Genomic DNA, 25,588 nt, shown 5'->3' on the forward strand with positions numbered 1-25,588 from the left:
AGTTCTCCCTTTCCTTTCAAAGCCGCATGGTGTTCTCTTCTTCTCCAAGCCGCATGGTGATCCCCTCCTAAAATGTCTGCCGCTTATTTTTAAATCCCTGACTGCGTCCTGTGATGCAGTGGGCACGGTAACCAGTTTTGACCATTTACAGAACCTTACGCAAGGCTCTGTGTGCTGTCTGTGCCATTCTATGGTCCAAAACCCCTCCCATCTTCCCAGGGCCTTGGAAGAACGAAAGCCATTTGTAACAGACACTAGACACTAGCCACAGGCAAGTGAAGGAATCCTGAAAGCTGTTTCCTTTCCCCATCCCCCAACCTGCAGGCTCTGGGGATTTTTGGAGAGACCCCATTCTGTAACAATTTGAATGTGGAAGGTGCAGGAGTGGGAAGAATCCTAGATTAGGCCCTCAACCGTAGTTTGCTTTCTGATCTCCATTCCTTCCTTCATTCTCTGATAACAAAAAGGCCATCACAACACATTTCCTTTCAAAATTTTATTAAAGTTTAATGGTACAATTAATATTTATTTGGTTAACCCCAGTACAAAAATACAGTTGACAACTTGACAAAAATGGCTCTGCCTAGGGCTTGAAGGTTTGTTTCTCCAACAGTAACAAGGAAAGCATGCTTCCAGCTGGGCTGAGTCCAAGCACACAGCCGTTCCCGCACAGGCAGGCGTGCACACAGGGAAGCCGGAGCAGGAAAAGATAAAGTTGTAGGGATTCAGGAAGAAGGCCAAGATTATTCCCAGAAAAAGAGAAGAAGCAGGGTGGTCTCCTTGGGGAAGAATTACTAACTTACATTCCAGGTTTGTTGCTTGAAATGATTAGCGACTTCTGCCATTTGAACACTGTAGAAAAGACGCTCCTGGTCTCCTTTCACCACCAAGGTGAGTAAAGCGGGACGAAATGGAGAAATATTCAAATACTTAAGTGTGAGGAGTAAACCTCCACATGGCTCGTTTTGTGTCAAAAGGTGTCATCTTTTACATTCAATGACAAATCAGCCGTTGGGTCAGCGGGGCAGGAGAAGGAAGTCGGCCACACGCTGCTGGATCCACAAATGTGGAGACCAGATTGTTAGCACTCCCACAGTGAGAGCTCCTTCCCGGGTAGGCAGGAGCAAGGTGTTCTGATCGGTTTACCCTGCTGCTTTCCTTCCAGAACACTAACTTTGATGAAAGAAGGGATACATTCACGCTACAACTCATCTTCAAGATGTTTCTGTTGGTAGGCATCACCCGTCAGCCTTTCCTGAGCTTCCTTCATCCCCTGAACCACTGTGAAATGAAGGATGGGGGGAAAGTACGAAGTAGAGCTTTAATATTTGACATCCGACAACCAGTACAGATTTTTATTGTTTTAGGAGAAATATGAGAGGAGCACAGGATCTGGACTCAAGATCTAGCTCTGGATTTTAGCCTTGGGAAGTCATTCTACCTCTATGAATTTGTTTCCTCATCTACAAAATGAGGTAATGCTACTTCGCATAGGATTATTGTAAAAAGGCAATGAGAATGGATAATAAAAGTGTTTTTTAAAACATGAAGTGCTACAAAAATGTTAATAATTACTTTGCTTACCCTCCAGGATTAGCGTTGAACCCATCATAAACTGTACATGTTCACTTGACACAAGGAATAAAAATGCCTTCCTACCATCCCCATTATAGCTTTTGGATGCATGTTGCATTTATTTCGGTTCCTGTTGAGGTTACAGCTTACACTGATATGTGAGTGTGCGTGTGCTGTGAGGGGAGATGATCTTCACTGAAGGAGGTGGTCATTTCTAGTATCAGCTTTATATGGAAGCAGCCAAGTTCTCAGGCAAAAGAGAAACCTGGAAAGAAGGCCCTAGACAGATGGGAGACGAAGCTTCTTGTCTATCTCAGGGTGTCCCTCTTTTGGATTTAGATTTCAAGGAGGGCAGCTCTTTCAGTACAGGCTCCCTATACAATGGCAGGCCAGGAGTTAGGTTGAGTCAGAGCCTGTGAATCTCAGAAAGCAAGCCTATAACTTCATAAGAGTCAGGCAGTATATAGTTTACTTCTCTCTTGTTTCACCTACGTCTTTAGGAGAAACAGGCTTGTGTGTTTCAGTGTCATGTTAGCTGAGCCACGGGGGATTCAGGCAAAGGTCTGTGTCTACATTTAGACTAATGTGTTAAAGGATGATGCCAAGGTGGAGATGGCAGTGGTAACAGATGAAGTTGTAAAGGAAAGGTGAATCTCTAGGGTCAAGAGCTGGGGACCTAAAGTCCAGCTGCTCTTCTCCATGTGGGAAATCTCCCTTTACTACCAACCCCCAGTAATCTGTACTTGGGTAAGGAAGACCTGATGGTGAGGATAACCTCTCCAGATATCTTTCCTCTCTCTAATCTGGGAAATAGAGTCTCAAGGACTCAAAACATAAAGTGATCAACAACTCAGTAGCAAGGCAACTTAACAAAGAACCCCCCTTTTACATATGGCAAGGAAAACTTCACAAGGAGAACAGTGACAGTACATGGCATGAATTCCAACCCTGCATCTAGAGTGACTGCTCAAGGATTAGGGAACAAAAAAGCATGACTGCCTTATGACTTGTTCCCCTTTCCTTCACCTGGCTGCGCTCATGCTGTTCTTCCTGGAACACGCTTTTTGCATTTTCCTGCTGGTCAGTCTCATTCTTCAGGACTCTATCAGTCATGATCTCCTCTAGCAAGCCTTCAGGATTCTCCATGTTGGGCCACCCCCCACGCCCGCTTTCGTAAATTGAAATGTCCTTCTCCTATCTGTCCATAGAGGCAAATTCTTATCCTTCTAGGTCCAGTTAAAGTTTACTATCTATAAAATCTCTTAGACTTGATCACCTAATAGTTAGCATACCCCTCCTTTGAACTCTTACAAGAGTAGCAGTGGGGGAAAAAACCTATGTTCTGGACTGAAATCCTGTCTCTATGACATATTAACTATGATACCGAGGGCAAGTGATTATCTCTGTGAGCCTCAGTTCTTCAGTTTCATGTGGATCAGTTAGCTCCCAACTATACTGTAAATAGTTAGAGAAGGAGGTCAGTCTTATCTTTCTTTTATACTCTACAAGGGATCCAGCCAAAAGCTAGTCCTGCAGGAGATGCTCAGCTAACATGCTGAATTGAGTTTCCCATCATAGACCTTGCTTGTGGTTCATCCTAGTTAAATCTACTAGCAACCATCCCTCCTCTCTTTCAACATAACCATACCTTGCTCAGCATTGATGTAGAAATATTTGTAGCTGGGGTTTCCATTCTCATTGATAATTTCAGGACGCACCTTCCCACTGGGATCTATTGCAGATAAAATGGCACAGGGGTTGCAATAATTACAAGAGAAGTACTTCAAAATCTATATGGTACAACAGGCTCTCTGGGAAATGAGACCTGCCCATCTTTGCAGCCCGTTATCTCACCACCTTACTCCCTATGTTTTACGTTGCAATCACAATGATCTCCTTGCAGTTTCCTGAGGGCAACACCTCTCCTTCATGTTTGCTGTTCCTTTTTTCTAACATGTTCCTTTTCTGTTTGATAATGAGGAAAGCCTGTATTTTTATTTGTATCCCCCACAGAATCAAGCAGAATGCCGAGTAAAGATTAGGTAGTCATTAAGTATCTTTTATAAAATTGTTCCTGGGAAGACATCTGTCTGGTTATGGTATTCCATTGCCTTTGCTGCACTATGGTCTCAAGGGTAGGAATTATGGCTTATCTGCCTTCCTGTAATGCCCTGCCGAGTGCTGGACTCACAGCTGATGCACAAATGATTGTTGAATGAATAAACAGATGATCAATACTCTGCCATTGCTCACAAAAGAGTTAGTCAATAGGAAAAGCTTTCCTTCAGACTTGAAGTTCTGGCTCTCAGAACTCCCCCCACTCTTGAAACTGATTTTTGCATGTTTTTGTTTTTAGCCATCTTAGTATAGTTTCACTAGGTGGAATCAGTGCCTTGATTCATTTCTCTCTCCTTCCACATCATAGATCCCCAAATTAAGATCTTTCGCCTTACCCAGGAAAAGAATTCGTGGGATATAACCCCCATCAGGGCTGAAATCTTCATCCTTGGGCTCCTCTTCATCCTATTAAGTATAAACCTTAAGTCAGATCATGTCTCCTCTCTCCTCAAATCCTTTCAGTGGTTTCTCCTTCACTCAGGGTAAAGCCCCCAAGTCCTTGTAGTGGTCAAAGAGGCCCTTTGTGATGTGCCACCTGGGCACTTCTCTAACCGCACGTCCTACGCCTTGCTCAGTCTATTTCAAGTACACTAAACTGCTTGCAATGCTGTCATTAAACAAGCCAGGCATGCTCCTGACTCAGGCTTTTGTCCTTGTTTTTACCTTCTGCCTGGACACACTTCCCCCATTATCCTTACAGTTCACTCCCTTTTCTGCTTCAGATCTTTGCTCAAATGTTACTTTCTTTGACAACTATCTCCCCTACCCTTCATTCTTAGCCACAGCATTTACCACCACCTGATATTTGTCTGTCTCCCCATAGATAATTTCAATGAGGGCAGAAAGTTTTGTTTTGTACTTTGCTGATTCTTGAAACATCACCAACTTGCACATAGTATTTCTGGAATGCACGAATTAATGAGACTGATGTTTTAGCTACAATTGTGAAGTTACAGTCCTACCAGGAGACATGACCACACAATTAACTTTCTTTTCAAAAATCTCCAAAATTGGAGAATATTCACAGAAGACATTTCTGTTTCATTTGAGAGGTGATTCTAACTTACCACAGAAAGTGGTGAGGAGTTCACATGCATAGGAATCAAGAGTAATTTTGTCATTTATGGTGTAGTCAGTCCCCTTTTTTAGCGATTGGAGTTATTTCTTCAGATAATATAACTTTGCCTTGAGTGAGGTGTACCAGCATTCAGGTTACCCACTAGCTGTAAAAGTAATCCCTTAACTGCCTCAACTTTTAACTGTTAATGTGTTTAGGAAATTTCCAGTACTATGTTTAAGTAAACATTATTTTACAGAAATTTAGGGCTGGAAGTATCATCACTGAGCATCCAAGCATCCCACATTTGAAGAGTATAGCATAGAAGGCAGCACAGCCAGGCCTTATCACTTATTAGGCTCTATAATCTTGACTAAGTCACCTCCTTCAGGTCTAAGATGCTCTTTCTGTAAAATGGGGATAGTACAAAAGGCCTTCTAACTCTAAGATCTGACATTCTGATTTGGGAATCTAAGAGCTCTAGTCTACGAGAAATACAGAAAGAACATCTAAAAAAGAAAAAAAAGGCTGTACATACAAGCCCAGGAAAGGGTAGGCTTCAACTGAATCACATTTTGCAGGAAGTCATGGCCTACATGTATGACTTTACCTTTAGATCAGCTACACAAAGATGTAAAAACCTGTCATAATCATAGACGGAGAATGAAGGAACCTTAAAATTCAGTCATCTTATCCAATCCCACCTATTTGACTTCCTCCCACAAGTGGAGGTTGATGGCTTTCTACCATATCTGATGCAAGTCTAAGTGTCAAATGTCAAAACACACACATATAAGCAGCCAGATCTGCTAAATAAGATTTCATACCATTAATAATGGTAATTCTAAAACAGTAGACTTAAGATCATAGCAGAAAGGAGAAACTCTAGAAGTCTTACCTCAAGATTTACCATAACAAAATTATGAGAAAGTTCTGAAATTTCTTTAGACTCTGCAAATTTGGGCTTTAAAGCTAGGAGGAAAAAAGATTTTGTAATAGAAAACATCATTGTTATAAACAAACTCTTAATTTGCTGAGCTAATTATATAACTAATCCTTGAATCAGGGCACTTGAATTCTGGTCTTAGTTCTACCACTTACTTGCATAGCTATGTGACCATGAATGACTGACTTCATTTCTCTAAGGCTTTTACCTCATTTATAAAATATAATGGTATATAAATGAAAAAATTATTACTGTGTTTTACCAATTTCAATAACTTTTACTGAAAAAGTAATAGACAATACAGTAACAATACTATTAATGTATGTGCATTATTACACTATTTACACTAATCTTATACTCCTTTTCCAACTAGGGCTTTATTAAGCATAGCATAAGAAACTAAAGAAAGAAGTCTGACTGAAAAGTGGCAGGATGGTATAGCAGAAAAAAAATCCATGCTACAAAGTAAGATAACCTTGTGTTCTAATTTGGTTGTCAAGTCCTCCAGGAAGACTTTCCTAAACCTGTCATGTCTCTCTCTGGACATTTCAGCTTTCTCTGACATTTACTGTCCACATGACTATCTATGGTAGCACTTAAATCTCATACTCTACTTAATTGCCTCACCTTCCAACCCCCTGCAAATATAATTGAAAATTTATTGGGGGTAGGGAATCTGTCTATTTCTTTGGTATTCCTTAAAGCAATCAGCAGTCACTGAGCCAAAGTCACTGTTCATATTTTTAAAATGCTAATATTTGAGAACACATCTGAGGTTTGATCATCTGCACTTACCTTTGCAAGCTCCACACCAGGACTTATGGATAATCACCATCAGGGGCAATCCACTTAAAAACAAAAGGAAGAAATTATAACCTAGCAATTCCACTTCTTGTTATCTATCCATAAAAATGACCAATTTATGAAGACAAAGATTAATGTACAAAGACATTCATGTATTATGACTTCAGTTGGGAAAATTTTAAGACAACCTATTCAATAACAGATTACTATAACAAAATTATTGATAAGTTCTGACATTCCTGTAAACCTTGCAAATTTGGGCTTTATAGCTAGGGAAAGCCCTGACTGGTATGGCTCAGTGGGCCAGGTATTGTCCCGCAAACCTGCAAGATTACTGGTTTGAATCATGCTCAGGGCACCTGCCTGGGTTGCAGGACAGGTTCCTGGCTGGGCACATGCAAGAAGCAACTGATCAATATTTCTCTTGCACATCAATGTTTCCCTCGCACATCAACGTTTCCCTCTCTCTGTCTTTCCCTTCCCCTCCCTTTAAAAATAAGTAAATCTTAAAAACAAACAAAAAAAGCTAAAGAGAAAAGACTGTGGAAGAAAACATCAAATTTAAATGTTAAAGATATATAAACACTAAAAATGTTTATAAAATTTTTCATTGGTAAATGTTAACTTAAAAACAAATATAAAATTATTATCTGTAGTTTGGCTTTAATATACAGAAATGTACAGAAAAAAGAACCCAAATGAAATGTACTAACACATAATAGCAGTCATCTCTGGATAGTGCAGTTGTGGATTTTACCATACTTCTTCTATTTTTCTACAATTAAATGTAATTTTTGTGATCAGGAAGGGAAAAAGCTTTTTCTTCTTTAAAATAATGAGTAACATAATCCATCTGAACCAGTCTTGGTCAGATGAAACACTTTAAGTTCTTTGGGCCCAAATGACAACTTGCAGGAGGGTCCTAGTAAGCAGCCTTCATCCAACCACCATATCACCATATACTGTTTAACACTACTGAACTATAACCATGTTTATTATATTTACCCATCTCACCCCACCAGACTTGGAGCTGTCTTAAGGAACTCTCAGCTGTTTCTATATCTGGCATATAAAATCATATTGATAGCAAACATTATACAGCATTTACTATGTACTGGACACTATTCTAAATATAAACTGATTATTTAACAAGTGTCAAGTGAATTATTTAGTTCCTCATCAGAAGCCTACTACAAATCGGGGATAGATTTCTGCCTCTAATACTTGTAAAAGCTTATAAACCAAATGAGCAAGGCAAGCTCAGGCAAGAAGTGAGATCTAGGTGACTATTATAATAGCCAAAATGTGCTAAACTTTTATTAAACAACATTGTGCTACATGGTTCATATACATTAGGTCATTTAAATCCTTACAATAATCCTAAGATAGCTATTATTAATAGTTTCATAATAGAAATGAGGAAACTGAGACTCCCAGGAAATTATATGTTTGGCCACATAAAATCTAGGTTCTGCAATGCACTAATTCGTAAGTCTGACTTCAAAACAAATGTTCTTTCCGGCCAGTATAGTTAGTCTACTTAAATTTACAATGGCAATCCAGAATTCATGGGCTTATACCCAACTTAATCAATAATCAATTAACTTAGAATCAGAGAATGAAGGCTGGAAAAAGACCTAAAATTTTTAGTCTAAACCTCCATTTCACGCAGGAATCCTCTCTCATGTATCAGAAACAAAAGGTGGTCCACATTGCCGGATAAACATGAAATCCACCAGCAACCAAGGAAGCCCTTCATTTTAACAGCTCCATGCACTTACAAAGTTCAGAATGTTTTGCGCTCTCCCTTCTCCCCAGCAAACTGCTATTAAGCTTTCTAGAGCAGAGGTCAGCAAATTACAATCAGCAAATCTAATCAAGCCCACTGCCTACTTCTGTAGAGCTGTGCGATACAAATGTTTTTTATTTATATTTTAAAATGGTTGAAACAAATCTAAAGAATAGTATTTTGTGATGTTAAAATTAAATATAATTCACATCAGTGTATACAGTTTTATTAAAACACACTCACACTCACTTTTATACTATCACTGCTTTTGTGTTACAATGGCAAAGCTGATAAACTGCAACGGAGATGCTATGAGCCAAAGCCTTTTGACCTTTTGTTCTAGAGTGACAGTTCATTTATTGATCCCTCTGTGAAGCCTTTGCAAAACCACCTTCTCTCAACAGCTAGGTAGTCCTTTCCTCCTCTGGGCTCTCAAAAGTATTCTGTGATCGCCCTCTAACCACCCACTCCTTACATCCTATAATCATCTGTTTACTTGTCTGTATTTCCCACCAAATTATTAACTTCTCAAAGGCAAAGACTACCTAATTCATCTTCGAAAACCACAAGCACTGGTAAGACAGGCATCTATCATTTGTTTAATGAAATCAATGAAAGGCAGGCAAGTTTAAACTGACATTTGCCTTTAAATACAGAACGAAGCACAAGTTACAGAAGTTATAATCACTTGTGTATTACTAAGCACTATCGAAGTACTGTTTCAGTCTAAGGCACAACAGTTTTAGGGGTGGGCAAAAATAGGTTTACAGTTATAATACAAATAAGTAACAAGACAATAAACTATTTTGCATACTCATAACTATTAACCTATTTTTGTCCACTGCTGTATGTGTATCTAAAATGTTAAATAGCCCTGGCCAGGAGGCTCAGTTGGTTGGAGCATCGTCCCATACATCAAAAGGTTGCGGGTTCCGTCCTGTCAGGGCACATACCTAAGGTTGTGAGCTTGAGCCCCAGTTGGGGTGTGTATAGGAGACAACTGATTGATGCTTCTTTCTCACATTAATGTTCCTCTCTCTCTCTCTCTGTCTCTCTCCCACTCTCCTTTCCTCTAAAAAGCATATTCTGGGGTAAGGGTTAAAAAATAAATTAATTAAATTTAAAAACTAAAATAAAATCTTACTTTAAATAAATTACATGAAGCCCTGGCTGGTGTGGCTCAGCTGGTTGGAGCACTGTCCCCTACATCAAAAGGTTAGGGGTTCAATTCCCAGTCAGGGCACATATCTATGTTTCAGGTTCAAGTTGGCGCGTGTATGAGAGGCCACCAATTGATACTTCTCTCTAAAATCAATAAAAATATTAAATATAAATTAATTAAAAAAATAAATTACATGAAGAACATTGTTACATTAAGTGGTAAAAGATTCCAGCCGACTCTCTTCTTCTAAAAGATTTTATTAGATGAAATAATCTAGCGGTTATGTCATTCACTTCCACTAGAACCAAAGCTTCCCAAGGACAGAAACCAGTGGATTTATCTGTAACCTCATACCCCAGAACAGACAATAGCAAAAAGTTCAGGTACAATTCTAAAGCTATTTGTGGTAGGAAAGAGCCAGTCCAGATGCAGACTTGTGCCATCTTCAGTTTCTGTTTACAAATATTTTAAAACAATTCATTCATCCAGTCTGTTCCCCCTCAATTCATATGGAGGAAATCAATGGAGTGCAATCTAAGCAAACTCTGTCCACCTGAGATCTGTCCTCTGGAGAAATTTGCCAAAATCCTTCAAACCAGTTCTCCATTCTTTCTAGTCTCAGAGTATGCCCTAAACTCAAGGCCTGGCACAGAGGCATTCTGCAAGGCATGAATCAGTCACACAGCTCTAGTACCACATATCAATATGCTCTGCTGACCTTCAGATTATTCTTCCTAAAGAAATACAGTACAGTAGAGGTTAGACAAGTAGCCATGGCTCTTCCCCAGCCCACTATGGTTAGTGCAGGCTCTGACTCAGGTACTGCAAAAACATGTTGGCCAGCTGAGGGAGGTTCTCATTGTTGGGATGCATTTTGGTGTAGGAAATAAACTGGCGTCGGAGGCGACTCAGTTCTGCCATGGACAAGGGCCGGGTAAACTGAAGGTGCTCCGTGGTGCCTGGAAGCTTAATCAAGTCTCCCGGAACTGCGTTCTTCTGAGCTTCCATCAGTCTCGCCAACACCTGGCTCGTGACCTGATCCAACTGGTGCAGAAAGCTGCCAGAAGCAAGGGGCTGGGACTGTGTAGACTGATGAGGTGGAGGAGCCCGGTTCTCAAACAGGGCAGCCCGAATCTCTGCCAGGGGCAATGGCTCCTCTAAGCCCACCAAGGTGAACAGGGGTCTGTCCCAGCGGTTCCGAGAGTCGGGAGCCTCGAAGCGCAGCATTAGGGCCTCCAGAAGTTCGGGGGGGTAAAAGACACTGGACATACGCTTTGCAGATTTCTCGAATTCTGGAGTCAGGAGAACTGGATGATCTGGCGCCCTGGTTTCCTCGGGCTCCAGTTCTTTAGGTACCTGTGCCTGGGCTCCTCCATTCTCTAACGAGTCCACTGCTCGCGGCTCCCTGAGGACACCGGGGCCCGCTGCCAGAGGTCTCACTCCCTCTTCAGAGCGCGGCCGCCAACTCACAGTGATGTTCTGGTTCCGATTGTCCTCTGTGTCCACAACCTGAAGTCCCCGGTTCAGGCTGCCGGGCCGTACGCAGTAAATGAGGCACAGCGGAGTACGCGCCGCCCGCGCCAGGCAGTAGAGCTCATAGCGGAAGCCCTTGATGTAGTTAAGCGAGTCAAGGATGACCACGTCGTGACGACTCAAGCGCCGCTCCACCGCGGCGCGCAGGGCCCCACGCAACGCCTTCTCACGGGCCGAATCCCCGTACACTGTCGCGTCCTCCGCGCCCAGCACCGCCGCGTCATCTACCACGTACACTGTGCGGCCCTCAGCCACCAGCGCCCGGCGGAGCTCCTCTGCGCGTCTGCTCTTGCCGCAGTACGGCAGCCCGCAAAACACCACCAGCGGCATCCTGCCAGGGTACCGCCATATGCAACCCCGCGCACCCCTTCCGGGTTGTCGGCGTGTTCGCCGCAAACCGGAAGTGAAAACTGAACTTCCGGCATTCTTCGAGTGCTAAAGGAACTCTTGTTGCTATGGAAACAATTTTAGCCAACTAGACCCGGGTCCTGTTCTCTCAGAAGATGGAGACTAGACTGGTATCATTTATTTATGTCAAATGTTATAGGGCTCACGGGAATGTCATCTATCTGCGGCCAAAGACTTTGCCCATTCATTTTTAATGGGGCCTTAATGGGCATTAAATATTGCAAAAACAATCAGAACTATACTTAGCATATAGAAGACAATTCGCAAATACTAGTTTCCCTTTATTTCTTACACCCAGTAACTCTCAATAATTGTTTATTCAATAACCATTTCAATCATTCAACATTTCCATGTTTGGGGACTCAGAGATGAACATAAAACAGTTGCCCCCCAGGAGATCAAGAGTCTCAATGGGAAGGGTTAGGCACCTATAAGCAGAACAATATATACTATTAATGGATGGTGGATGGATGTACAATAGGTTAGATTGTAACAGTAGAGAAATGGGAAAAAAACTGCCCAGAAAAAACGATGAAGACTTTATCTAGAAATAGTCATTTGATTTAGATCTTGAAAATTAATAGGAATTCTTCTCCTGGGTAAGGTTGCCAGATTAAATAAAAAATGCCTAGTTAAATTTAAATTTCAGATAAATAACAAAAAAACGCTTTTAATATGTCTCAAACATTACAGGGAGAATATTTTAAGTGATTGTTTACCTGAAATTCAAATTTAACTGGGCATCTTTTATTTTTATTTGCTAAATCTGGCAACCCTACTCATGCAGAAGGTGTGAGAATCAGAACCATGAAGCCGTAGGATCTGTTCTAGCAAAAGTAAGCAGTACAGTTTGCAGAAGTGTGTTTCTGTGCAAGTATGTGTATTTATAAAGCAGGTGCATACACACGTGGGTCTTTCTATCTCTCTACAACAGTATAATACAGAATGTTGAAGTCTTGGCTCTGCCACTTACTAGCTGTGTAAGCTATTGTCAAGTTCTTTAACCATTCTGTTATTTCACACGCTGAAGCAACCTTAGAGGTTGTGAGGATTAAATAAATTAATGCATGCAAAGCACATCCCTCCCCTGCTCCACTCTTTTCTCCCCCTTTGTATCAGTTTTCTGTGCTTAGACAAAGCTTACTTAGAATTTGAGACTACTCAATTAGAGACTATTAGGCAGTATGGTTTACTGGTTGAGTGCAGGCTCCGAAGCCAGAATGCCCGCATCTGAATCTTGGCTTCACCACTTACTAGCTGTGTGATCTTGGACAAATTACTTAAGTGCTCTGTGTCTTAGTTTTCTGATCTCTAAAATGAAGGTAACAACAGTACCCACCTCAAAAGTTAAGAGAATTAAATACACTAATTCATATAATTCTATGTCTGGTGCATAGTAAGCACTTAATATATGTTAGATGGTATTATTGTTGTTTTTATCAGGCAACTATTCACTTCTTGCTCTGCTTTGGCATACCTTCACCTGAAATTAATACTAAATTGAAGTCTGAAAAGTGTTTTACCACCATAAATAACCTAAAACCATATATTGTACCTTGCAGCTGCTTCTTTCTTCCCATCTTCTAGTGTCCTCCAATGAATATGATCTCCAAAACCTAGAAGGAAAGAGTCTTATAAACATTCACACATGAACAAAGAGCAAACACCCAAGAAAGAAATATGGCATGTTCACCCATAAAAAAAGGCTTTCTTCTGTCAAGAGCATGGTGTCCCAGTCCCAGCTCTAACACTTTCTGGGTGTATGGAACCATGGACAGTCACATACTTCACACTCCACTTTTCAGATGTATAAAATGGAGATAACATCGCCTACTCATAGTTTTTAAGATTAAATACTGTCTGTAAAATGCTTTGTAACCAAACACAGAGTATGCAAATAATACTATAAGAATGAAAGAGAATTTTCCAAAGTAAACATAAAGCAGGTCACAACAAATCATTATTAGCTGAAGACAATATAGCAATATAACTTTAGAGTCAGAAAGACATGGACTCCACTTCCTACTAAATGTGTGAATTTTGTGAATAAAGTAAGCTTTCCAAATCCCAGTTTCTTCATCTGTAAAATCAAGATAATACTTACCTACAAGTGTTCGTGTAAGGATTAAACGAGACAATATTTTTTAAACTATTCTTGTTTTTATTCAGCTAGCATGATATTTTAAAATCACATCTGTAATGAGCAAAAGCTTTTCAGAGGCTTTCCAATGCCCTAAAAAAAAGGTCAAGCTCTTGTAGCAGGACTCACAAAGCCTTTCAGAATATGGCACTTGCCCACCTCTTCAAGCTCACTTTCCACGCTTTTCCTAAAATCCTACACACAAAGATTCTTTCATTTCCTTAAATGCAGCATGCACTTTCTCCCCTCCAGCTTTCATAATCACTGACCCTTCTGCTTTGCCTTTCACCCTCACCTCCAATTCAGTCTTCGGATATAAACCTAAAGGGCATTTCTTCTGGAAAATTTTCCCAGATTCCCAAACCACCCTATTCTTGCCCCAGGACTGCACTTCCTAGGCTGAACTGTAAACGTGTTGAGTCTACCTCACCCCAGAGGGAATCCCCTAAGGGCTGGGACCATACTTGTCTTATTCCCTCCTGTTTCTGTAGCACTTAGCACTACACATGGCCAACGTAAGTGTCCCATAAAAAGTATATATTGAGTAAATGTATCTTATTTTGGCCATAATATAAATGACTTAATTTTATATCTCGAAAATGTTAATGAACATAATAATGCTAGCTGTTATTTACTGGTCACCTTATATATGACTGGCACACCATACCTGTTATTTCATTTAAATTTGGCAATAATATACAATGATCCTCTTTTACTTAACCTCGCTATACTTCCATTTTCTCTTCACTAAACTAGGTATAAATGATCAGTAAATGTATGGCAGCTTTTGTTATTCTTTACAAGTTGAGATTTCCAAGGCTCAAAGAAGTTCCCTAACCTGTACCAGGACACATAGCTGGTAAATGGCCAAGCTGGGATTTAACTTTTAATTTTATGATTTCCATTTACTATACTATATTCCAGGCCTTTCTTTCCCAGAAATAAACTCAAATTTCCAATAGTGTTAATACAGAAAAATAAATAGCTCATTGAGATTAGCACATAGAGGCAGAATCCAAACTAACCATCATCCTTTTTCATTCCCAACAGCATGGGCTGTTGTCCAAGAGAAAATGTGTCACTTGCCCAGGTCACAAAGTCTAATCCTGAAGAGTGAACAATTAAGTAAGAGTGAAATTGAGAGGATACTTAGAAGAACTGGAAGGTACCTAATGTGATTCCCATCATTCTACCTGTCAATACCTAAACTCAGGCAACTTAATCCTGCTTTGGCAGGATGCCAGACTAGGCAGTCAAGAGGGATATCCACCTGCAAAACAATGAAATCCTAGATAAAACAGACTTTCAAAATGTACTCACAATAAGAAACACAAACACAAAGTAAGCTAAAACCAGATGAGGAACAGTAAGCAACAACTAAAAGGTAAGGCAGACCTGAAAGCAAATGCCCATTATATGTGGCAAAATGGAGAAAACCTGAGACTCCCTATTAACCCACTGTCAAAGAGACTATAGTGATTTCACGTCAATAGTACCCCCTGGTTTCCTGATTAATCAAATGCCAAACCTTTCTAGAGAAAAATTCTCCACTCTTAGCCTTTAGTATAGCCAATGGTGAACAACCATTACAAGCTCACAATTATAGATACCCAAATGTGTAAAAAAACAAGTCACCACAAGTAAGAGGCTACAGAAGAACAAATAGATTTAGACCTCTAAGGAATTCAAATATTAGAATTATCAACCACAGAGTACAAAAATAACTATGTAGGAATGTTTAAAAAAATAACACACGGGATCACAAAAATGGGCATGCAACAACACACAAAATAGGCAAATCTGTAAAGGCACAAAAATAGAACTTTTAGAAATTAAAAATATAGTTGTTGAAATATAAAAATCAATGGGTATTCAGGGATAAAAAGAAATGAGTTATTAAGTCACCAAAAGATAAGGAAGAAAAGAATACATATTGCTAACTGCTACATAATGAATGATTCCAACTATCACATTCTGGAAAATGTAAAACTATGGAGATAGGAAAAGGATCAGTGGTTGCCAGAGGTTCACTGGGGAGGGAGGAATTGAATAGGTGGGATAGGGAATTTTTATAGCAGAGAAACTATATTATATGATTCTGTATTGGCCAATATATATTGTTATGAGCTAAACTGTGTCTCCCCTACCAAATTTAGTGTGTTGAAGTCCCAACCTCCAGCACCTCCTCCAGGATGTGACTGTATTTGGAGACAGGGTCTTTAAAGGGCTTATTAAGATGAAGTGAGATCATTAGGGTGGACCCAAATCTAATATGTCCTTATCAAAACAGATTAGGATACAGGTACATATAGAGGGAAAACCATGTGAAGACACAGAAGGAAGATGCCCAACTACAAGAAGCAACCGATCCTGCCAACCACGTGATCTTGCTTGAACTTCTAGCCCCCAGAACTGTGAAAAAATTAATTTCTGTTGTTTAACCAAGTCTGTGGTATTTGTTATGGCAGTTCCAGCAAACTAATACATGTCATTATATGTTTATCAAAACCCATAGAATGTACAGCACAAGGAGTGACCCTTAATGTAAAGCATGGACTTTAGTTAATAAATGTATCAACACTACCTCATCAATTGTAACAAAGTACCACACTAAATATAAGATATTAATAATAGGGGAGTCTGGGGAGGGGGAAGGGAGAGGGGTGAGAGCCTACAAGGGAACTCTGTATTTTCTGCTCAATTTTCCTATAGACCTTAAATTGCTAAAAAAAAAAAACAAACTTATTAATTAAAAGTAATTCAATGGATAGGTTAAAACAGGAAATTAGAGACAGGTGTAAAGATAGATTAGAAGTTATTCAGAATGCAACACAGAGAGATAACAAGACAGAAAATAAGAAGAGGCTAAGAAATAGAAAGCAGATGAAGAAATAGATTAGTATATATAAAGCTGGAGTCTCAGAATGAGAAGATAAAGGAAAGGGACATATTTGAAGAGATAATATCACTAGGGTGAGACACTGGGTAACAGGCGAACAAGAGTGGGAAGAAAAGCATATCTTTTAAAGGATGAAACATGTTAATATACTACATACTTAAAAAATGAAGTTGCATTAAAAAAAAGATAACTGAAAAATTTCAAGAATGAAGATAAAACAGGAATGTGTAGATATAAGAAGCACAATATATAATATAATCTTCAAAATGTTGAAAAAACATCTCTAAACCTAGGATTATGTGCCTAGTAAAACTATCTTTTAAGAACAAGGGCAAGATAGACATTTGTAGATAAACTGAGATTTTTTTTCACCACCAGGTGTTCATAACTTGTTATCTCAGTAAATAAGTATTTATTAAGCAGTACTGTGTAGTGGTTAAAAGCATGAACTCTGGACCTAGATTCCCTGGGTTTGAATCCCAGTTCTGTAGTTTACTAGCTGTGTGATTTGGGGCAAGTTACCTAACCTCAGTTTCCCCAGCTGTGAGTAAGGATAACAATAGCAGTCACCTCAAAGGGTTGCTGTCGTCGTCGTCATCGGCAGCCGTCTGTCTCGAGAGACGATGGTGTAGCTTCTTAAGAGTCTATCTGCACCGCCGAGAATGGCTGTGCAGTCCGACTCGGGAGTGACACGGTATCTGTCTCCTCCCGTGTTGAATCGACATCTTGTGATGACGCTGGAGTGTCCTCTCCAGTGGAGCTGAAGCTACAGAGCCTGGGCAGGGTGATATGGAGGGTCTGCTGTTGCCCATGCAGCAGACCCCCCCTCTCTTCGCAGCTGAAGGATCCAAGGGGAAAGACAGAGTCAATACAGCTTGGCTTCAGGTGCGCCGCAGGAGTTGCCGGTGTTGACTACAACGTCAAACCGCCTTAGGGACTCCGGCTCCGGATTTTCTGTCGGGGTTTACTCCCTTAGCCTTTCCCCTGAAGAGGTATGCCGCAAGGCAGCGGAGGTTTTTTGGAGTCAGAGTTTTCCTTCTCTGATGTGCCCTGACTGGAAGATCGAACCAGTGACACTTAGCTCGCAGGCCGACGCTCAATCCACTGAACCAAACCAGCAAGGGCATAAAGGGTTGCTGTAAGGATTAAATAAATGATCACATTAAAGAGCTTAGAACAGTGTCTGGGACTGGAGAATTGCTGCAAGTTTTTGCTATTAATATAATATGCCAGGCACTAGTCTAAGTACTTTACAAATATTTACTGCTATAAGATCCTTAGAGGCAGGTACTCTTATTTATCCCATTTTACAGATGAGAACACTGAGGTACAAAATTTAAGTAACTTTCCCAAGTTGTCCTAGCTAGCAAGTATCAGACCTAAGATCTGAATCTAGGTGCTCGGTGTCCAGACTCCTTGCTTTTATGCATTTCACAATGTTGTCCTTCAAAGTAGAAGGAGGTAAAGACAAAGAGGAAAGGGAAGGAGCAAACAATGTGAGTCTGATAGGCCACTGTAATGACTCTGGCTTTTACTAAGCTCTTGGAAGATTCTGAACATAGTAGTAACATGATGTAATTTATGTTTTAACAGGACTGCCCTGGCTTCTGTGCTAAAAACAGAATATAGGGGGTGTTATGAGTTGAATTGTCTTCGCCCCCATAAAATATTTGTGAGTCATGACCTCCAGTATCTCAGACTGTGTGAGACCTTATTTGGAAATAGGGTCTTTACAGAGGGAATTGAGTTAAAATGAGGTCATCAATATGGTAACCCATATAAAAAGGGGAAATGTGGGCACAAATATATACCCAAGAAGAACACAGCCATATGCAAGGAGAGAGATCTGAAACAGATCCTTCCCTCAGCCTTGAAAAGAAACCAGTACTATTGATACCCTGATTTCAGACTTCTAGCCTCCACACCTGTGACACAACAAATTTCTGTTACTTAAACCACACAGTTTGTGGTCATTTGCAGCCCTAGCAAACTAATACAGGGGACAAAAGCAAAAGCAAAGAAGCTAGTAAAATAGTTATTGCAATAACCCTGGCAAGCAATGATGATGGTTTGGACCAGTTGTGGTGGTAGAGGGAGTAAGATACTTTCCAATTCTGAATATATTTTGAAGGCTAAGTCAAAAGGATTTTCCTATGGATGTACGGTAAGAGAAGAACGAATCTAAGGTTTTTGGCCTGGGCAACTGGGAGAATGGACTTGCCACTAACAGAGATGGGTAAGAGAGCGGGTGAAGTGAGTTTTAGAAAGGAACATTAGGAGTTTAGATTTGTCCCTGACCAGCAGTGGCTCAGTTGGTTGGGCGTTGTCCTGCAAAGTGAAATGTCGCCAGTTGGGTTCCTGGTCAGGAAACATGCTTGGATTGCAGGATTAGTCCTCGAATGGGGTGCATGTGAGAGGCAACCAGTTGATGTTTCTCTCCCTCTTTCCCCACTCTCTAAAAATAAATAAATAAAATATTTATAAAAAAAATTTTGGATTTGGATATGTTCACTTCGAGATGTTATTAGACATCCAATTAGAGATACTGAATAAACAACTGAATGTCTGAACATGGATTTGTAAGGAGCTATGAACATATGGATGTTATTTAAAGCCAGAGACTGACTAAGACCCTAAGGGAGTGAGTATAAATGGAGAAGGAGTCCAGGAACCCTGCAGCACTCCCAGGTTAGGGGAGATAAAAAAGAACCAGTCAAGGCCATAAGAAGGAACTGCCAGTGAGAGCGGCAGAAAACCAGCAGCATGTGGAATCCTACATTCCAAGTGTTTCAGAGACGCTTCACGAAGGAAGGGTGATCAACTGATTCCAATATTCCTGTTAAATAAGAAATGGCCACTAGATTTAGCAACTGAAGAACAGTGCTGACCTTGGCAAGACCAGTTTCAATAGAGTGAGGATGAAAGAATGATTGGAGCAAATCAAGATGGCCCAGGGAAAGAATGAGAGAACTAATACATACAAGTCGTTCAAATAATTTTGCTGTAGGGAAATAAGAGAGTGGAATTACTAAAAAGAGGTAAGTATAGGATGTTGAAAGCTAATAGAAATGATATAATAATGGTAGAAAACTGATGGTACAGGAAAACAGGGAAAGTAAAAAATATCTTGAGTAGTCCTAGCTGGTAGCTCAGTTGGTTACAGCATCATCCCAATATGTCGAGGTTGTGGGTTTGATCCCCAGTCAGAGCACCTGTAAGAAGCAGTCAAGTAATGCATAAATGAGTGGAACAACAAATCAATGTTTCTCTCTCTCAAATCAATAAATTTAAAAATATATCTATCTTGAGTAGGTGAAAGGACATGTGATTTAGTACTCAAGTAAAAGAATTAACCTTTGTTAGAAGCACAGTTTATTTAATAAAGACAGGAAAGGAAGAATATATGAACACTGGTCCTAGAAGGTAGGTAAATGTAGTGGTGCAATTTTTGAAAGACCTCTTCTAGTTCTCTCTGTCGTCTATTAAATAGCAAGCATGGTCACCACCTGAGAGTAAGGTTTGTGAAAGAATGTTGGAGGTTTGAAGAGACAAGAGAAAATATGAACAATCCTCTAGGAGCGAATCAGAGAAACTAAAAAAATAAATAAAGGGCACGTTTCAGGAAGGAAGTGATTCCAGAAGAAAACCTATATACAAGGAATAGTGAGCAAATAAATTGGTAAACATGTAGATAAATCTAACTATGTGTATGAAAATATGTAATGCTCAATTTGTAGAGTTTTTAAAAAGACAGAACAAAAGCAGTAGGCAACTACTTATAAGAGGAAGTGACTGAAGTTAAAATGTTAATAACATTAAGATATTAATGTTACATTTTGTTAAGTATGCAAGTAAATTTCAAGAGTAACCACAAAAAGAAAAGAACAAGAGTGCCAACTTCCAAGAAGAAAGGTCTTAAAAAGAGAAAAAAGCATAGAAAAAACAGTAGCAATGGAAACTGTATGTAAAAAATAATACTAGCTCTGTCAATAATCACTACAAACATAAGAGGACTAAACTTGTCAGTTAAAAGACAGAACTGGTCAGATTTTGGTTCAAAAAAAACAAGCAAACTATATAATGTTTAGAAGAGCACCTAAAACAGAAGGACTTATAAAAGTCAAAAAGAAAATGATTGAAACATATACACCAGGCAAATATCAGCCAAAAGAAAGACAGGGAAGCTAGATTAATATCAGGTAAAATAAAATTTCTCCATAAACTTGGGCTACACAGAAGCTAGCTGACAAAACTTACAGTCACAGCAGGTTATTACTAAGAGAATCCATAGGGCAGTGTGGTTCAATAGCACATTCTGCAATGATGGGAATGTTCTATATCTGCACTGTTCAATGTAGTAACCACAAGCCACAGGTGGCTGGGGAGTACTTAAAATGTAGCTAATGCAACTGAAGAGCTAAATTTTTAATTGTCTGTTTTTAATTTTAATTAATTTAAAATTTAAGAGTGACACGTGGCTAGTGCTACTGTATTGGACAGAGATCAGTTAGGCCAATCCTCTCATATTACAAAAGCCTACCAAAGACCACAAAGGAAGTCACAACCAGAATTTAGGTTTCTTGATTCCTAGTGAGCATGCTTTTCTGGTACCACACTTCCCTAGCTGCCTTAATGCATTATCCCTAAGAGTAAGTCTAGAGGTGTAATTAGAAACAGTTCGCTACATGTACAAAATTTCTTTGAAAATTTCTATTAAAAATTGGAATTTTTCATAATAGGAATAATCACCACCATTACTTTTTGAGTTGTTACTTTATGTGATAATTATGGTACATAATGATAACAGTAACAATATCAATGACTAACATTCATATGGCATTTATTACATGCCAGACACTGCTTTGTGTGCTTTTACATGTATTGACTTCTTTAATCCTCACAATAAACTTATAAGGTAGCAACTGTAATTATCCCCATTTTACAAATATGGAAGTTGATGTTAATAGCTTGCTCACATTGGCAGGTTACATTGCCAATAAGTGGCAGAGCTGGGATTAGAACCTAGGTGGTGCAGATTCAGAGTCTGTAGTTTACCCACTCACGACACTTTCTGTCTCTCTAGCAAAGACTGAATGAATAAATAGATGAAGGAATGCGTTTTCACCAAAGCAGAATAAAAACACTGCCTTCGGATCTGGAAAATGTAGGTCCTTTTGTTTCCCTTCAGAAATAACTTGAAAGACTACACTGTTTATCTAGTTACTAAATTCACCTACTCCCCGACACCACCCATGCCGACGTGGAACATCGGAAGAGAGTCTAGTTTCCTAAAGTGTCACCTGCACAGCCACTTAATTGATGCCAGTTATCTGCAAAGTGAGCTAAAGGCTCCCACGTCAGCAATCCCTTCCCTAAGAACATTAATTTTTTAAAAAGGAGGGGGAAAAAAGTGACCATTTCTAAGCACAGCATTTACATCACACTTCCTTCCCAAGCTCTTGCATCCTAAAATTATTTTCATGAGTATAAACTAAAGACATCAGAAGAGTATTACCCACCCTCTCCCAGCTGACAAAACAAAAGGTCAAGTGTCAGCTGGCAGCCAAGCCTCTAAAATAGGGAACACTGTACCTGAGAGGTAAAATAACAGACTGGCTAAATAAAGGTAGTCTGTGGTCAAACAGACTTGGATTGGAATCCTAGTTCAGCCACTGACTTGTTTTCACAAATGCAAAATATGGCTATCAAAAATATCTGTTCCTCAGGGTTGTTGTGACTAGGACACACTGCGGAATATAAGCACTGCATATGTGTCAGTGCCGAGTTTTTATTCCTGAGACTTGACAATCATCCATTTCTGTTTCAGGAGGAGAGCACATGAACCACCCTACACTGAGAGCTTTCTCATTTTCACTTTAAAGTCTTTAAAGGAGTTTCTGCACTTAGAGGCAGGAGTGGGGTACTTGTTAAGAGCACTGGCTCTGGGAATAGTAGTCCACACTAGCTGTGTGACTCCTGTGCCCCATTTTAGGTTCTTTAACTGTGAAATGGGGATGATAATAATATTATCCACCTCAGGTTACTATAAGGATTAAAATGCACAGAACAGTGCCTGGAATATAACAATGTACAGTAAATGTTAGTCATTACACTTCTCCCCATAGGTGATATAGTCCAAACTTTTAGCAAATGGAGAATAACAAAATTATTTTAGAATGTTAAGTGTTGGGAGAATTCTCAGGAATCATTTCTAGTCCAACTCTCTTATTTAATAAGTGGTTTCCAGGGAAGATCACAGCTGGCTATATGGTCTGACCACTATTAAAACCCAGGCCTCCTGATTCCTGCCCAGTGCTCACTCAAACCACACCACTGGACATCCTCTTCTTAATGAAAACAGTAGTCATGCAGTCTCTCCTGTTTGGAAACCCCCAGGCCATCTTCTGGACCTAGCCAGAGCTACTTATACATCTGGGAAGAAATCTTAACTCATTAAGATTTTTGTAAACGATTGCTTCTGGTAGCACTTTCTGGGGAGGTGAGGTGGGTAGGCTATAATTTATTTCCCAGGAATTAAAAAAAAAAAATTGAAATATTAATTCCTTTCAGGAACAATTAAAAAACTAATTTTGGGGATGAACTAACAATAAACATTAACTAAATACTTTCTAAATTTGTAACACAATATTAAGAGCCTTTTGCTTTTTTAATTTAATCATCACAACACAGTCCGCCTGCCTCAAGTTGCCCTCCTGTGTGCTCCTAGTTACTTGGTGTCCCCTGCTCATAGTACAAATCACAGTGACGAATAATTACCTCCTTACTTGTCTTGATAGTCTTCAGACTACCTCCCATTCCACATGCTCTTCTTACAATGTGAACTCAACATTTAAATCCCTATGTGGGAGTGGGGAGGTTAATGTCCCTTTCCCTTGAACAGGCCCAGAGAACAGTGAAAGTGCTATGTGACTTGTAAAGCTAGATGATGATAATGCTATGCAGCCCAGGCTGGGTGGCTCAGTTGGTTGGAGCGTTGTCCCACACACCAAAAAAGGTATGATCCCCGGCCAGGGCACATACCTAGGTTGTGGGTTCGATTCCAGTTGGAGTGCATAGGACAGGCAACCGGTTGATGTTTCTTTCTCTTCCTCTCTTCCTCCTTCTCTAAAGTCAATAAACACATCCTCAGGTGAGGATTTTTGTAAATGCTATGCATCTCCACCTGTTTTGGGGGGCACTCACTCTTGAAATCCAGCTGTCTTACTATAAGGAGGCCCACACTAGCCTGTGAAGAAAGACCACATGGAGAAGAAACCAGCTCGGCTGAGGCCTCAGACATCATGGAACGGAGTAACACACCTTCCCCACTGTGTCTTGTTTAAATCCATGACCCACAGAATCACGAGTATAATAAAATGACTTATTTATGGCACTAAATTTTGGGGTAGTTTATTATACAGCAATGGTAACTGGAGTAACCACACAGAGCTTTTTGTCGAACAAGGAATAAAAATACTGAATACATGACTCCAAGGGGTTGGCAACCCCTAACAGAATAACTGGAACAGAGTAAATTATCTGTTGATGTCTGAGGTAGTTATTATTACGCCCATTTTTGCAGATGAGGAACTAAACTTTGAGAAGTTAAGCAACTTTGTCTAGGCCTCTTAGCTGGTTAGTGGCAGAATAAATTGAAATTCAGATCAAAACCCACACTCCTAACATTACACTTGTTTCCCTTGATACTTAAAATTTTAAGTTAATATACAGTAATCTGTTTTAAAATGGGGTTGTCAGTATTTAAAACATTTTGGCCCAGTAGAATTTACCACGCAATTTCATGACTGGGATGGAAACCCACATATCCCCTTCTCAGAGAAGTAGTCCCTGACCTTCCTAGTTCAAGTAATGCCAGCTCCCTCATCTTTCCCAGCCGTTGCACTCCATCCAAGTTTCATTTTCTTTCCAGCACTTATCCCTAGCTAAAATTGTCATTAATTTGTTCATGTGTCTACTCTCTATCTCTCTGAGTTGAATATAAGCTCGTGAGAACAGGAGTGCCAAGACAGTGCCTGGAAATATGATAAAAAATTACTTACTGGATTAAGGAGTCACTGTATTCAGGCACAGTGAGTGTCCACCCAATCTCATCACACACCAATAAGTGAACAAATAGGGAGGATAAGAGAAAACAGAATTTAAAACAGCAGCAGAGTCAGTCTATACATTAAGATCAGTACCAAAAAAAAAAAGGAAGGGGAGGGGAATCAAAGCTACCAAATCACCCACTTAGAGAAGCATAAACCCTGAGTTCCAATGAAGATGCATGTAAGGGATGGAGAAGGGAGGTCACATCTCCCATCTTCCATTCATAACCACTGTCCCCTCAGTCCTCAAAAACAATTCATTTTATTCAGACACACCGACTGAACTACAGGAGGGACAATTGTTGGTGACCCTTTTATCTTTTTAGCCCTCCCCTTCCTGGAATGCAGGTGCTATTCCCCCCAGGGGAGGAGGCAGTAACCTAACTCTTCAGGGAAAAGGTAAGTTGGAGAATCTTTAGACGCAGGGCAAGGCTCCCTGGTTATGCAGGTCCCCAAAGGCTCTATTTCTCCTAGCAGTAAAGGTGGCGGTTCCTGAGGACCTACCAAGTGCTAAGCACTATGATGAGCTAGTGCCATTCTTCACCCCAACCCAAGAACAACTTCCATATCACATCACTCCCCAGATCCGTTACTCCCTACACTAAGCAATCTTCAAACTTCAGAAGCGGTGTGAGGGGATAAAAAGGAATCTGGCGTGACCCAAGAGACAGAACGGGAAGTTGTTAGTGTTAAGACGAGAAGAGGAGTTATACTAGTCTGGGGCCCAGAATAAGTAAAGATTAAGATAAAAACGCGGTCTGACCCTTTCCAAGCCCAGTATGTCCATCAGAAGAGGTGACCAGGAGCAGGAAACTGAAGCCCAGCAAACAGGTGGCCCCAAGACGAGGCCGCAGCTCCATGGTGTGAGGGACCACCGGGCTGAGCAGACGCAGGGCTAGATTCCTAGCGGTAAGGCCGCGCCGGTCCCCAAGTGCGGCTCAATCCAACCCTCCGCGTTCCCAGGTTGTTTTTTTTTTTTTTTTTTCCTCTTAACTCTGAAGGAAGTGATGTTAAACGGATGTGGGTGGTGCCTCCAGGGTCCGGATTGT

At 40.2% G+C, this 25,588-nt stretch overlaps 2 protein-coding genes across 2 annotated transcripts; both read right to left on the reverse strand.

Moving 5' to 3' along the window:
• Window positions 1-481: 481 nt before the first annotated feature.
• On the reverse strand, window positions 482-25,529 carry TXNDC12 (thioredoxin domain containing 12). The gene is made up of 7 exons (XM_090269452.1): window positions 25,303-25,529; window positions 12,948-13,008; window positions 6,492-6,544; window positions 5,649-5,722; window positions 4,029-4,098; window positions 3,224-3,307; window positions 482-1,281 (listed from the first exon to the last, which is right to left on the reverse strand). The coding sequence occupies exons 1-7, from the start codon at window positions 25,397-25,399 to the stop codon at window positions 1,202-1,204; spliced, it is 519 nt and encodes a 172-aa protein (XP_090125578.1). The 5' UTR covers window positions 25,400-25,529; the 3' UTR covers window positions 482-1,201.
• On the reverse strand, window positions 9,691-11,427 carry KTI12 (KTI12 chromatin associated homolog). The gene has a single exon (XM_090269451.1). The coding sequence runs from the start codon at window positions 11,312-11,314 to the stop codon at window positions 10,250-10,252; it is 1,065 nt and encodes a 354-aa protein (XP_090125577.1). The 5' UTR covers window positions 11,315-11,427; the 3' UTR covers window positions 9,691-10,249.
• Window positions 25,530-25,588: the final 59 nt, after the last annotated feature.

Source organism: Furipterus horrens, unplaced genomic scaffold, assembly GCF_987537825.1.
Source record: "Furipterus horrens unplaced genomic scaffold, mFurHor1.1.pri manual_scaffold_3, whole genome shotgun sequence".
Taxonomy (NCBI): Eukaryota; Metazoa; Chordata; class Mammalia; order Chiroptera; family Furipteridae; genus Furipterus; species Furipterus horrens.